Raw genomic sequence first — 14,461 nt, forward strand, 5'->3', positions numbered from 1 at the left:
ATGTTAGATTAGTCTTTACTGAAAAAAGTGGTCAGCTCATAATTACAGTTAATGTGTCAATTTTGTGGGCCCGCTCTAAACTCTAATCCCTATACGCGAACAGGGTCAAATCATAGAGGACCGGGTGTTCTGCTACAGCAGCAATCAACTTTTCCATCGCCATCTTGGAACAATGGTAGGAACCAAAACTACGCGGGTTGTTCTCTGGGTTATCTATTGTTCTATGGGTTCTCTTGGTTATCGCATGGCTTTTCCACCTTTTCCACCAAGACGTTTCATAGCTCATTTCATAAAGTATGTGTTTGGATGGGGCTTTAGTACGCCAACTCCCCGCCTCCGTCTCAGTGTGAATCTCTTAGAGGCGGCGAGGGGTGAAAATTTTGCTCTGGCCTTGATCTGTCTCTGGAGGTAGTATCAGGGCCACATTATTGGAGAACCGAACCAGTGTGAACGGATAAGCCAGCTTCGCGTATAGAGGGCATGTCGATCAGACGGTCAGTTAACTGCACAGGTCCTTCACTCAACTGAATACAGAGAAATGTCTAGGGGTGGGTAAAAATATCGATTCATCCGGACGCCTCTTGGTCCCCGTCTCCAGCAGCTGGAAGCGCCTTGCCCGTGACCTCGCTCGAGGGTTGGAGGGTGATGCGCCACGGAAACACTGTCTGAGCTGCAGATGCAGATAGCCAATGTCTGACGCACCGCTCTTTCAGAGACAGTAAACTCCCATGGCAGCCGTGTGTTTGACTGGGGAGGCGAGGATATGGGCCACGGGTCCATAACTAAGTAAATCTATCAAATGTCGCCACATTTCTTACGATGCATATGTTGTACATCACTGTTCACGGTCAACTTCATGCTTCGTGTCACATCTCATGTTTATGCCTACCCCAGTGGCGGCTTTTTGGGAAAGAAGGAATATTAAACCTCCCTTTTAGATAGACAAGGCAGCAGAGTGCTGCCTTTACCTTGCAGCAAATGCCTTTTCTATCTTGAAGGGGCTAGTAATTACTCTCTCAACCAGTAGAAAATGCTTGTGAACACCTGATTATGCATGAAAAAAAATTACCGGCATATACCGTGAAACCCTTAGAATTTTGAAAAATACCTATACATTTTTGGTCATACCGCCCAGCACTATTTCTGCCCGAAAAAAAGCGTCAGTCACTGGCAAAAAAGTTGAACTCACTGAGTGAGTGAATTCTCTGTGAATTCACGGTGGTTCGTCTTTAAGGCAGAAATGCTTTGCTTTGTGTGAATCACCATCGGTGGAGAATTGGTGAACCGCCACTCCGCCGTTTATGCATCTTCTCCTGTGTGAATGGGGGTATTGCAAGAAGTCAGGAGTGGCCCTTGCATGCCAAAGGACCTGAGCTTCCTCAGCAGATGGAGTTTGCTCTGACCTTTCTTGTATATTGCTGCAGTGTGATCAGCTCAGTCCAGTTTATTGTTCATGTGAACTTCCAGGGTACTTGTAAGATGTCACCATCTCAATGTTTGTTCCCAGCATGTTCACCTGTGTGCAGGGTTTGTTTGTGCCTGTGGAAATCCACCACCAGCTCTTTGTTCTTCCCGACATTGTGCTGAAGGTGGTTCTACTGGCACCATTCTACAAAATCCTTAATGGGCTCTCTGTATGCTCTGTCATCCCCGTTCCTGATGAGGCCAACGTTAGCAGAGTTGGTTCGAACTTTTGCAGAAGGCTGTGAAGTAATTGGTGGGATAAGTCTTTAGTGTACCTGGTGAACAGGAAAGGGGCCAGGACTGTTCCCTGTTGGGCCCCTGTACTGCAGACAACTGTGCCCAACACACAGTCCCAAATCCTCACATACTGTGGTAGTCAAGGATTCAGGTTGTGAGATGTTGGTTCACCCCTGTGAGCTCCAGCTTGTGCCCCAAAGGTGTGGGCTGTATGGTGTTGAAAGCACTGGAGAAATCAAAGAACATAATCCTCACAGTGCTTCCAGGCTTCCTCCAGGTGAGGAAGTGATCTATCCAGGAGGAAGATGATGGCGTCGTCCACTCCGATGCCAGGTTGAAATGCAAACTGGAATGGGCCCATAAAAGGACCCACCAGAGGGTGAAGATGGGTGAGGACCAGCCGCTCCAGGGTCTTCATCAGACAGCAGAGCGTTGTGGAGAGTGCTCCAGAGCATTGTGGAGAGGGTGAGAGACATGCTGCAGTATCGCCCGCCCCTTCGAGCAGCATCCTCCTGTCTGACACTGCTGACAAAGTGTCCAGCTCCATCCCCACAATGTCACTGGCCTTTCTGATTAGTTTATTGAGTCTGTTGGCATGGGCTACTCTCAGTCTGCTGCCCCAGCACACCACAGCAAACAGAATAGCACTGGCCACTCAGACTCATAAAACATCCTCAGCATTGTCCGGCAAATGTTAAAGGAGCAGAAAATAGAGGCGGTCCAGTTTATTGTAAATGTACACACCCAGATATCTGTAATGTTCAACAATGTCCACGTTATGTTCCAGGATGGAAACTGGGGTCACTGGTGTCTTGGTTCTCCTCAGATCCACCACCAGCTCCTTGGTCTTTGTTGTGTTGAGCTGCAGGTGGTTTAGCTCACACCGTGAGACAAAGTTGTCCACCACAGCTCTGTACTCAGTCTCTTCACCCTTGTTGATACATCCAACTATAGCAGAGTCATCAGAAAACTTCTGAAGATGGCAAGACCCTGTCTTGTAGCTGAAGTCCGTGGTGTAAAGGGTGAAAAAGAAAGGAGAGTGGACAGTCCCTTGTGGAGCTCTGGTGTTGCTGACCACCGTATCTGACACACAGTGCTGCAGGCGCATGTACTGTGGTCGGCCAGTGAGGTAATCCACAATCCAGGACACAAGGGGAGGATCCACCAACATCACTGTCAGCTTGTCACCCAGAAGAGCAGGCCTGATGGTATTGAAAGCACTGGAGGAGGGGATCCAGGTGCAGACTGACCATAGGCCTGAGCTGCTCCAGGACGAGTCGCTCCAGGGTCTTCATGATATGAGACGTAAGAGCCACCGGTTGGTAGTCCGAGAGACCGCTGGGCTGTGGCGTCTTTGGCACTGGAATGAGGCAGGATGTCTTCCATATCACAGGGACGCTCTGGAGGCTCAGGCTCATATCGAAGACATGGTGAAGAACTCCACAGAGCTGTTCGGCGCAGGCTCTGAGAACCCATGGGCTGACACCATGAGGGCCTGCAGCCTTACCGACGGGGAGTTTGCCCAGCTGTCTCTTTACATGAAGCAGTGTAAACAGTGTAGGTTGAGTAGAGGGAGAATTAAAGTCCACAGTGAGGGGAGGGAAGGTTGCAAGGGAACTAGGAGAGGTGTGAGTTTCCACTCCAGCTTTCTCCTGTAGCTGTCCTTAGCCTCCTTGATCTTTGATTTCAGCTCCCTCTGAATGTCTCTCAGCTCCTCCCTGTTGCCAACTCTGAAGGCCCTCTTCTTCCGGTTGATAATGGCTTTGATTTCTTTAGTTACCCAAGGCTTGTTGTTTGGGTAACAACGCACAGTCCTTGCTGGGACAATGCCGTCCACACAGAAATTTATGTAGTCTGTAATGCGCTCAGTAAGCCTAGTAAGTAATGTCCTCACCATGCGGCTCACAGAGTGCATTCCAGTCCATCACCTCAAAACAACCCTGCAGTGCCTCATAGCAGTCCTCTGACCATGTCCTCACTGTCTTTGTGGTCACAGGCAGCCTCTTCACTAGAGACACATAGCAGGGGGTGAGAAGCACCAAGATGTGGTCTGATCTTCCCAGCGGGGGAAGGGACGTGGAGGTGTATGCGTCCTTCACATTAGCATACAGCAGGTCCAGTGTCTTCTCCTCTTTGGTTTTACAGGTCACATACTGGGTGAATTTTGGGATTGTCTTTTTAATGGAGACATGGTTGAAGTCACCCGAGATTGTAATGAGAGCACTCGGGTGTGCAGTCTGTAGTCCGGCTATTGTCGAGTGGATGGGGGGAATATTCACAGCCACTGCAATGGCATGCGAGAACTCACGGGGTAAATAGTACGGACGGAGGCCCACAGCTAACAGGTCAATATCCGGGCTGCGGATGCACCAATTGTTTGATTTGTGGGCTGCCACGGTCTTCTCCGTCCGTTCCCCAGCTGACAGTATTGTTGTGTAGGAACAGTGAAGTTTTGGCACCGCGAGTACCATGCAGCATGTAAGGGATAACACCCGATGATGTATCCATAAACAGAAGTAGATGGACGACTTGGAGGCCTAAGAACCGTCCGATGCGCAGCCTTTAGTCAGCCGTGACTAACAGAGACAGCCATGATGCTGCTAATCAGTGTGCTTGCAACAGCAGGGCATTATAATTAATTACTTGTGGTGGTGTTGTTGTTGTTGTTGTGAATGTACGGCAGGCTGTAGCAAACGATATATAGCGCAATTCATTACTTATGGGAAACGTTTCAAGAGCAACAGGCTTGCCCCCAGGCAGCACAGCACAAGGGAGAAGTGGGTGTAATGCGGAAGACGAAGCTGGCACTGGAGCCAGTTCAAACCAACCAATAGAAACTCTTCTCTCATCCACCAGCGTAGGCCCTGCCCATCAAGTGCAGTTGAATTCGTAAGCAAAACTTTAGAACTTGCAAGCAAAGAGGACTGATTTGCAAGCAAAGGTTTTTAACTTGAAAGCAAAGAGGACTGATTTATAAGCAAAATGGTCGTATGTTTTTACTTACAAACATTAGTTTTGATTAAAGTTGAAGAAATATGTTCTGTCATATTTTTTTTCAATTGCAACCTATTCTGTTTCGATCTCAAAAAAAAATTATGATTGCCACTCACTTTTTTTTGCTCTCAAATCTATTTTTTGGTTTCAAATCTATTTTATTTGATTGAATAATAAAGGAACACAATTCTCTCCATAGTGTTATACTTTCACATAGAGACTTTATTTGAACATTAAAATATGAATTAAAATTTTACCTATTGATGTGTATTTCAAAGTGTCAGTAGGCTTTATAATAATATAATATAATAATCAAAGTTCCATGATCATGATAATTTTGGGAGAAATGTGGAGATAATAATGGATGTGTATGGGAGAGGGATTAAAATCTATTCTCTGTAAGGCTTCACAGAAGCAAATGTGAGTGTACATTTATGATTTTACCTACAGAATTTAGACAAACCTGATCTCTCCCATGAAATCTGGCCAAATAAGCAGAGAGACAGAATTTGCACAGTAAGCCTCGGAGTGCAGATTTTTTTTAACTTGCAGGTATATGCCTGATGCTCTGGGTGCAAGGGGTGTGTAAGGTGTTTCACATTCACTCATGCACACAGCTGCGTGTGCCGGTAATCTGCCCCTAAGGAATGAGCTCGAAATGTTTTGGTGGGTATATTCCTAGTCACCTTCTGAAGATATGAAGATATCAACTCAGTTTTGTGACAATCAGAAAAACGGTTAATGATTTGGGGCCAATATTCGCTAAGCCCCGCCCTTTGCGAGGATATTTTTCTTGTTTTTTGACTGATCGTGCTCATTGATTAAACAAATTACTGGATTGGTCCTCCAATGTCATATACCAAATTTGGTGTTGATGGCATATAAAGTTCTATTCATTTTACTGTTTTAAAGTTTATGCAAATTTGAAAAAAATCTGTAATAGCGGCTTTCATGACTACAGAGGCTCTTCTGTAGAGGACTATCAGGAGGATGTGTATGAAAAATTTCAAGTCAATAGCACTTATGGCTTGGCAGGGAGAGCCATTCGAAGTTTACACCCTATGTTCACATTTTTGGAACAGCATTTGGTCTTCATTTATATTCAGCGTACCAAGTTTCGTGTCTCTGGGTCCTGCCAGCTTGCCATAAATTGATAAAATGCAAACAATGATGGTTAATGACGAATAGGCCATGCCCACATGGCACTCAAGATATTAGTTAATACTTGCCTGCAAAGCATTCATACCAAATTTGGTGAAGTTCCGTCCAGTGGTCTTTGAGATACGCATTTGTAGCATTTATAGCGCCCCCTGTAGGTTGAGCTCAACATGCTTTGGTAGGCAGATTGCCAGTCCTGTTTTGAACCTACCCTCCAAGTTTTGTGATGATAGGGCAAAGGGTGTGGGAGTTATGGCCAATCATTTTTAAGCCCCGCCCATTAATGATAAACAGGTACAAACTCAATAGGGTTCTACCCCTTCTTGGTTAGAACCCTAATGAGTACTGGTACAAACTCAGTAGTGTTCTACCCCTTCTGGGTTAGAACCCTAATGAGAGGCTACCATATTGGTCATCCTCAGAGATGGCAAAGACCCAGTGTGCTGTGAAGGTTACAGACCCATTAGCCTGCTGTGTCATGATCAAAAGTTGCCAACCAGTAATTTGGCAAAAAGGATGCAAAAAAATTTGTAACAAAATTAATTATTCGAGACCAGTCTGGCTTCATTCCTGGTTGGCAATGAGCCTGCAACATTAAAGGGATGCCTTATAACATGGATATTTTTGTATAGAACACTGGCATCTATGGGAATTTGGGGTTAAATACAAAAATCCAAAGTTGTGTGTCAGAGGAAATGGTGGTGTTCTGATTTTTTTTCAGCCTTGAGAGAGAGGTCAGATAGGTAGATTGCCTCAGTCCATTACTTTTTGCCATATATTATATTAAATATTATATTAAACCGCTAGCTGCTTTAAATTAGACAAAATAATAACATCACAGGCATAAGTGATTCAAGTCGAACAGATCATGAGATTTCCTACTACTGTGGACAATTTATTGATGTACGTCAGCAGCCTAGTTAACTGTCTTTATGAAAAAATATGGCAACCTCTCAGGGTACCAAATTAACCAATCAAAGTCAGAGGCGATGATGCTGATAGGGCAATGGCCCACAAAATGGTCAGGAAAATGGTAATATTGCTGGTCCTAGCAAGTGCTTCAGATACCAAGGGAAATTATAACTTCTGAAATTACTCAGTTGTTTACAACTAATTATGGAGAACTGATGGGCTTTGTAAGAAATGACCTTAGTAGGTGGGAAGTCCTCCCCTTATCCCTAATCAGGGCAAGTGTAAACAGTACAAATGAACATACGGCCAAGCCTATTTTTCCCGTTCCAATGTTAACCTTAGAGATACCTACCTCTACTTGTAAGATAATTATTAAATGCCTGTCTAGCTTCATGTGGCAAAATAAAAGACCCCAAATTATTTAAATTTTTTTTATGTTTTTAAGAGATTTGAGTGCCTCATTTTACCCAACAATTATTTGAAGGATGTGATCTTAGGTATATGGAACAACTTAGGTGTAAATAAATTGAGCCCATGTTTTCTTTCAGTATGTCCAACTGAGAAATTATTTACAGAAACACAAAGAATGGCAAAAATGATGTTCCTCACCATCTACTTCCAGATTATTATTTTTTAATAAACAAAGGGACTATTACAAAGAAGACACTGAAAGAGCTGACTGGCAAGGCAACAAGCAAAAGTGCCTGTCTGGCAGTATTTCTGATTTAAACTCAGTCATGATAAAGAACCTGATACATTAAATGAGGAAGAAGTAGATGTAATCTCACTAAAGAAGCTGGAAGTGTGCAGCCTGTTGCCTGCAGCTCCTCATCCAACAGGACCTTCTTGCCCATAAAAACTACTTCCTGACATATTTAAAATTGATCTGCCATTTTTTTGCGAAGAATTAGGTTTTTATTGCATAAAAAGGGGTTTAATAAAAAGAAAACGAGAAATAATTTTGTGGAAGGGCTAGCAGTTTGAGACCTTTGATGTAGAAAGATGAGGCTAGCAGTAGCATCACTGCAGCAACAACACTCGTGCGTTTACATGACACACACGAAAACCGAATTACTGCTTTAGTCTGACTATGATTGGATTTTTAAGATTTATGTATACACCTTAGTCTGACTAAAATCGGATCGGATTTCTCATAGTCGGATTAATACACCTAGATTATTTGATTGATAGTCGCATTACTCTTGCATGTATACGCTCCATCAGATCGGATCAGATTTTTGCGTTCTGCGCAGGCTCGAGATTTTTCTTTGCCGGGGCCGTGAGCTGGAAGTAGAAGGACGGCGGTGGCTTTCCTCCGGAATAACCGCAAGCAAGAGCGCAATTGTGCATCTAGTTTGTGTAATTATCATGTACACCATATACGAAATTTACAAAGATGAAGTTTCTCCTCGCTCTTCGTATGGAATCTTTCTCGAATGCCGAGGCAGCTGGTGACGTAAAGAGGTCGGCCGGAGATGGCTCTCTATTACCGCTAGTTGAAATGGGTACTGCGCCACCTATTGTACAGGGGTATGACATGCTTCGGCCAGTAATTCGATTTTCTCACCGGCATGTATACTCTGACAATTGCAGTTGTCTGATTGAGCACCATAGTCGAACTATGGCTGTAATCTGACTAGCTGTGACTCTCAGGTAGAGGCAGTAAGTGTGACCCAGGTGTGACAAATGTTAAACAGGTAGGATGTACACACTGAATTGAAGTGAAAACAAAATGGTAGTACAGATGGATTATGATTGATGGCTCAGTGAAATGTGTATTTAATTTCCTTTTTCCTTGTCATTACTTATGTGATTTTAGGTATGATTTGTTGGTAAAAAAAAAAAAGGAGAAATAAAAATATGTATCTTTAACAAACATCCTGAACTTTTTTAGGCAGGGAAGATAACTGACCATGGATTACTTTTAACAATTTTCTTGACAAAGTCCAGTTGCCTACCTTTTCAGACTAACAGTATAGGAGCAATTGCCTTTTATCATGGGAGTTGTTCCTTAAATGCTATCCACGTAAGGCACCAAGTTTAAAGGAGAACTTCAGTCGATTTAATCATGCATGTGTAAAGTTCTGGCTCTACGCTGTTAGCTGTCAATGCTAACTCTCCGTTCACAGAGCCCTGTAATGGTTGGACCAAATGTGTTCGCGTCTTTGGTACTGGCAAGTCAAGGGTGGCTTGAGCAATGAAGCTACGTGATTAAATCGACCGAAGTTCTCCTTTAACTGTAATGTAATCCTTTTCATGTTGAATCTGTGTTGTGGATTTAGTTGGAGGAGAGTCGCTGCATGCAGAAGCGGCTGAAGGCCTTGCAGAAGAAGCAGTCTCAGATTGTAAAGGAGAAGATCCACCTGCAGGGGGAGCACAGCAAAGCCATCCTGGCCCGCAGCAAGCTAGAGAGTCTCTGTAGGGAGCTGCAGAGACACAACAAGACCCTGAAGGTACACCTCATCCTACTTTTGCTGTATTCATCAAAGTAATTTTCATCTTGTGTTGTGGCTTGACAATATGTCATTAGGCAAATCACCACAAAATAAGTATTTTCACAACATAAGTTCATGACCAGTACAGTTTAAAGCATGCCTATTCAATTAGTGGCCCGTGGGCCACATGCGGCCCAGAGCCAACCCCCAAATGGCCCGGCGTGCCTGAATTGAAGAGATGCGGGGACAAATTTCATTTGTAGTGTTTGAGACAGTAAATGCAACGCTCCACATAGCTTAGTAAGTCTGCCCACAATGCAGCACGTTGTTTTGATGCGGTTCTGTCAGAAGTAGTTCTAAGACAGCCAGGCAATTTGGCTATCAATAATAATAAATGATTATTTGGGATAATGATTAATTATGATACATAATGTGATCCAATTTGCATTAGATCAACTCGTGGCACCACCCTTGAAGAAGGGAAAAGATAGCAATTTTACTAAATTGGTCTTATAAAAATGTACTGAACTGCTTATAACTGCTTAATAATTAACTTATTAACCACAACCAAATTTACCATAATAGCCAGTAATGTGTGAAGGATTTGGAGTTCTTGACAGAGTAGAGGTTAGCAACATTCACTCTTGTACGATATTAAATAGACAGCAAGAAGGTTCAAAAGTCTTTATTCCATGGTCTGGGGGAAAACTCGATTCTGATTGGCTGCAGGATGTCCATTAACCCCTGATATATGGACACCTACTAAGTAGTGCCAGTGAAATTGTCTGTTCACCGTTCTAAATCAATGCACTAGCTGGCGTATCAAATCTGAGTATTTTACATATTTCCAACACTGAGTGCAGTCCATCAGTCCTTCAGTGCCTTATCCTCTGAACACCACAGGGTGGCGACTTACCCTCTAAAGTGAATAATCTCACATCCCGTTCACTGTTCAACTCTCTACTTCAGGCTACGGACACAGTAACGTTAGACACGGGCGATCATTTGTTCGTGAAAATCTTGCTATTGATTTGGGGACAATGACATGACTGGTTAGCTAGCTAGCTAGCTAGCTACTGTCAAATTATATTTACTATTTGTCAACCGTACGCAATGTTATTGAGTTTGAATCTTGCTAGCATAGTGTTAGCTTTCTGGCTCATCGCTGAGCGGACTAGAATATCTCCCATTGCCAAGTCATATCTATGGTCCATCTTATTTACTGGAGGAGTGAGAAGAATCTTACGGGAGACTAATGATTGTTCCAGATATTAGTCAAACCCTCAGGCATTACCAGGCAAACTAAGGTACGGTTTGTGAAAAACTTTATATTTTGATTGTAAAACGTATGAAAATATAAATGAATGGTCCGAATTTCTTTTCTTTGGCAAGTGACCATAGTATAAGTGGGATAATGCCCTTCGAGGTGTCCATAATCAGCTGTGCGTTGGACGGTTCTTAGGCCTCCGCGTCATCCATTAACTCCTGATTATGGACACCTCCTTGGGCATTATCCCTTACTTATTCAACACAAAGATGAAAGCACATGATCTGTGTGTGTGTGTGTGTGCATGTGTGTGTGTGTCTGGCAGAACAAAGAAACAATGGCGGTCACTAGCTCTTTTTAGATGGAAAGGTGGCACATTTGCTCCAAGGTAAGGGCGGCAATGTGACGTGACGTGAAGCTTGAAGTTGGGCTGTGAACAGTTACAACAAATTTGTCTTATAAAATAAGAGCTTTACATTGCACCCCATTGGAGTTTAGAACTGGGTTATTAGCGGGGGGGCTTTTAATTAGAAAGTAGCTACCGTTCCTAACTTGCCGACACAACAACAAGATAACATAACCAAACAGGTACAGAGACCGAAGAGACACTAGCATCTCCTGGATCTCAGCGGCTGTCCAGTTGCTCATCTTAATGTCCGCGGATGAAATGATGGACTGACTACTGTGATCAGCTGTTTCTTGGTTTTAAAACTCCCCGGCTGTGGGACGCACAGGTGCAGGTAAGCAACACCTCTGCCCATCTCACGCAGAGGCTGGAACATTTATGCCTCATTTTTAGATAGCAGGCGAGGCGGAAATAAGTGTACCCTCTGAGGCGGAAAATCGGCGGACCAAAGCAGACCCCCAATTTGCCCACCTCTGTCTAAAACCACGAACCGAGCCACCAAAGGATGGGCAAATTGGCGGCTTGCTTCCCTGTATAAAAATGGCAACTGATATCACATGTGGGTGTGATATGCTCTAGGCTCAAGGTATGTGTGGAATGTGCTTTCAAATCAAAAGCCCCCCGCTAAGATGGCGGTTCTAAACTCCAATGGGGTGCAATGTAAAGCTCTTATTTTGAAGACAAATTTGTTGTCACTGTTCACTGCCCAACTTTGAGCTTTACGTCACGTCACATGTTTACGCCTACCCCTAGATATATGGACGTATTTTATCCATAAGTATTGGAGAGTGCTGTTGGACAGAAAACTTTTCTCTCCATATTTCAACTTTTCAACTTTTTTTCCAACATATTTCCACTGTTTTTTTTTCATGATATGATGCTACTGCATCATCACTGTCACTGTGTAGCAGATCTACAAGTTAAACACATTGCAACACGTTGAGAGCTTGTCGATCTTATGTACTTATTGACCTAAATTAATTTGTTAAAAGACAAGTTCACATTCAGATTTACATATATTCAAATTTTGTCCACAAGTTCACATTGTCTGAGAGAGGTGCACAAATATGTTTTGCACAAAATATACTACAACAATTGGAGCAAAAATGTGAGCGTGTCATTTTTTTAAATCTGTGACTTGTAAAATAGGATTTGTGCACCTGTAATTAAGTATGTGTGAATGCGTAAGTGTTTTGTATTTGTGGAGAGAAAAAAAATCTACAAGTACACAACTCATAGAGTACGTGACTACACATTTACTGACACACATATACAATCACTGTATACAACTACAAATTCCACTGTTATGGTCCTCAAACCTTTGGCACCTTCATACAGGTGGCTGTCCAAAGGTAAAGCACTGGAGCGTTTCTGTGATCTCAGAGAGGAGATTACAACTTTCCTCCACAGCAGCAAGCACAAAAAGCCAGGCTCATGCTTGAAAAACATACTGGACAGCAACTGTAACATATCCGGCCCAGCTACATTTCTTCATTTTAAAATTTAGCCCAAATGAATTTGTAATTGAATAGCCCTGGTTTAAAGTCTCAGGAATATCATTCACTTGGTTCTAAATTTGTCCCCAGCTTGTCAGCTTTTTAATGTTGACAGTTGTGCTCTCCAAGGTGCAGTGCTTTGCTGTGTATATTATGTCATTTGTTGTCACTGCGAAGGAGTCCCTCTCCTCCCCTGTCCTCTTTTAAATTCCTTGTTGAGCTCCTGTCTTCCCACTCATGTCACCTAATAGGAGGAAAATGCCCAGCGGTCCAGGGAGTACGAAGAGCAGCGGAAGGAGGCCATGCTCCACTTCCAGATGACCTTGAGCGACATTGAGGTGCAGATGGAACAGCATAGCTCCCACAACACCAAGCTGAGGCAGGAGAACATGGAACTGGCCGAGAAGCTCAAAAAGCTCATTGAGCAGTACGAGCTTCGAGAGGAGGTAGGGCTGCCCAGGAGTCACATAATTGGCTTGTTGAGTTAACCTTAACCTGTCCTGTCCTGGCCACCACACCAAATGCACATGTGTCAGCAAACTTTATTTAGTTTTGGTGGTGTTTAAAAATATTTAAAGGGAAGATAAAGTAACTATGTGGTGACCCCATCTTGATCATGTGGTAGCACTTGCATGTTTTCTGGCTCAGGCAAACTAGTTTGTATTGTATTTTAAGTATTCTTAAGTTCTGGTAATGGTAAAGCAGATTAATTTATAAAGCTCTATACACTACAAAAGCAAGCTAAAAGCTAAATGCTAGCTATGTTATTTTACAGTGAAACCGCAGAGTTCTTAAAAATCGAATAAAAATACCATAACAAAAGCTTTATTCATTTACAGTGAAGTTCTTCTGTCTTTGATAGAATCTGTGAAGATGACAGTAGATGTCCGATGACTGTATGACTTTCTTCAACAGGACAGTCAATAAAAGTGACTTTAAGTGAATTTGAGGTCCCCTTGATAATCATAAACACTGGTATATCTGGACTCTTATTGTTAAAGGTGTGTCTGTAATGCTGATTAAACGGTTGACAGCACTGGTTCAGGCTCAAATTACAGAACCACCATATCCGTAAACATTAGGAATTCTGTCTTGATGTGATGTACACTATATTACCAAAAGTATTCGCTCACCTGCCTTTACTCATTCTATGAACTGAAGTGCCATCCCATTCCTAACTCATAGAATTCAATATGATGTCGGTCCACCTTTTGCAGCTATTACAGCTTCAACTCTTCTGGGAAGACTGTCCACAAGGTTGAGGAGAGTGTTTATAGGAATTTTTGACCATTCTTCCAAAAGCGCATTGGTGAGGTCACACACTGATGTTGGTCGAGAAGGCCTGGCTCTCAGTCTCCGCTCTAATTCATCCCAAAGGTGTTCTATCGGGTTCAGGTCAGGACTCTGTGCAGGCCAGTCAAGTTCATCCACACCAGACTCTGTCATCCACGTCTTTATGGACCTTGCTTTGTGCACTGGTGCACAGTCATGTTGGAAGAGGAAGGGGCCCGCTCCAAACTGTTCCCACAAGGTTGGGAGCATGGAATTGTCCAAAATGTTTTGGTATCCTGAAGCATTCAATGTTCCTTTCACTGGAACTAAGGGGCCAAGCCCAGCTCCTGAAAAACAACCCCATACCATAATTCCTCCTCCACCAAATTTCACAGTTGGCACAATGCAATCTGAAATGTACCGTTCTCCTGGCAACCTCCAAACCCAGACTCGTCCATCAGATTGCCAGATGGAAAAGCGTGATTCATCACTCCAGAGAACGCGTCTCCACTGCTCTAGAGGCCAGTGACGGCGTGCTTTACACCATTGCATCCGACGCCTTGCATTGCACTTGGTGACGTGTGGCTTGGCTGCAGCTGCTCGGCCATGGAAACCCATTCCATGAAGCTCTCTGCGTACTGTACTTGGGCTAATCTGAAGGTCACATGAAGTTTGTAGCTCTCTAGCAATTGACTGTGCAGAAAGTCGGCGACCTCTTTGCACTATGCGCTTCAGCATCCGCTGACCCCTCTCCGTCACTTTACGTGGCCTACCACTTCGTGGCTGAGTTGCTGTTGTTCCCAAACGCTTCCATTTTGTT

At 43.5% G+C, this 14,461-nt stretch overlaps 1 protein-coding gene across 6 annotated transcripts in view; it reads left to right on the forward strand.

Annotated features, from left to right (window-relative positions):
* txlng (taxilin gamma) overlaps positions 1–14,461 on the forward strand; it is a 37,026-nt gene that overhangs the window by 11,559 nt on the left and 11,006 nt on the right. For 5 of the 6 annotated variants that reach the window (XM_037094635.1, XM_037094637.1, XM_037094638.1 and 2 more), the window contains 3 exons: positions 104–175; positions 9,048–9,218; positions 12,621–12,815. In XM_037094635.1, the coding sequence (XP_036950530.1) occupies positions 104–175; positions 9,048–9,218; positions 12,621–12,815 (438 nt within the window). The remainder of the gene's footprint in view (positions 1–103; positions 176–9,047; positions 9,219–12,620; positions 12,816–14,461) is intronic. The other variant, XM_037094640.1, reaches the window with a different exon arrangement.

The sequence above is a fragment of the Acanthopagrus latus genome, chromosome 4 (genome assembly GCF_904848185.1).
Source record: "Acanthopagrus latus isolate v.2019 chromosome 4, fAcaLat1.1, whole genome shotgun sequence".
Classification (NCBI taxonomy): domain Eukaryota; kingdom Metazoa; phylum Chordata; class Actinopteri; order Spariformes; family Sparidae; genus Acanthopagrus; species Acanthopagrus latus.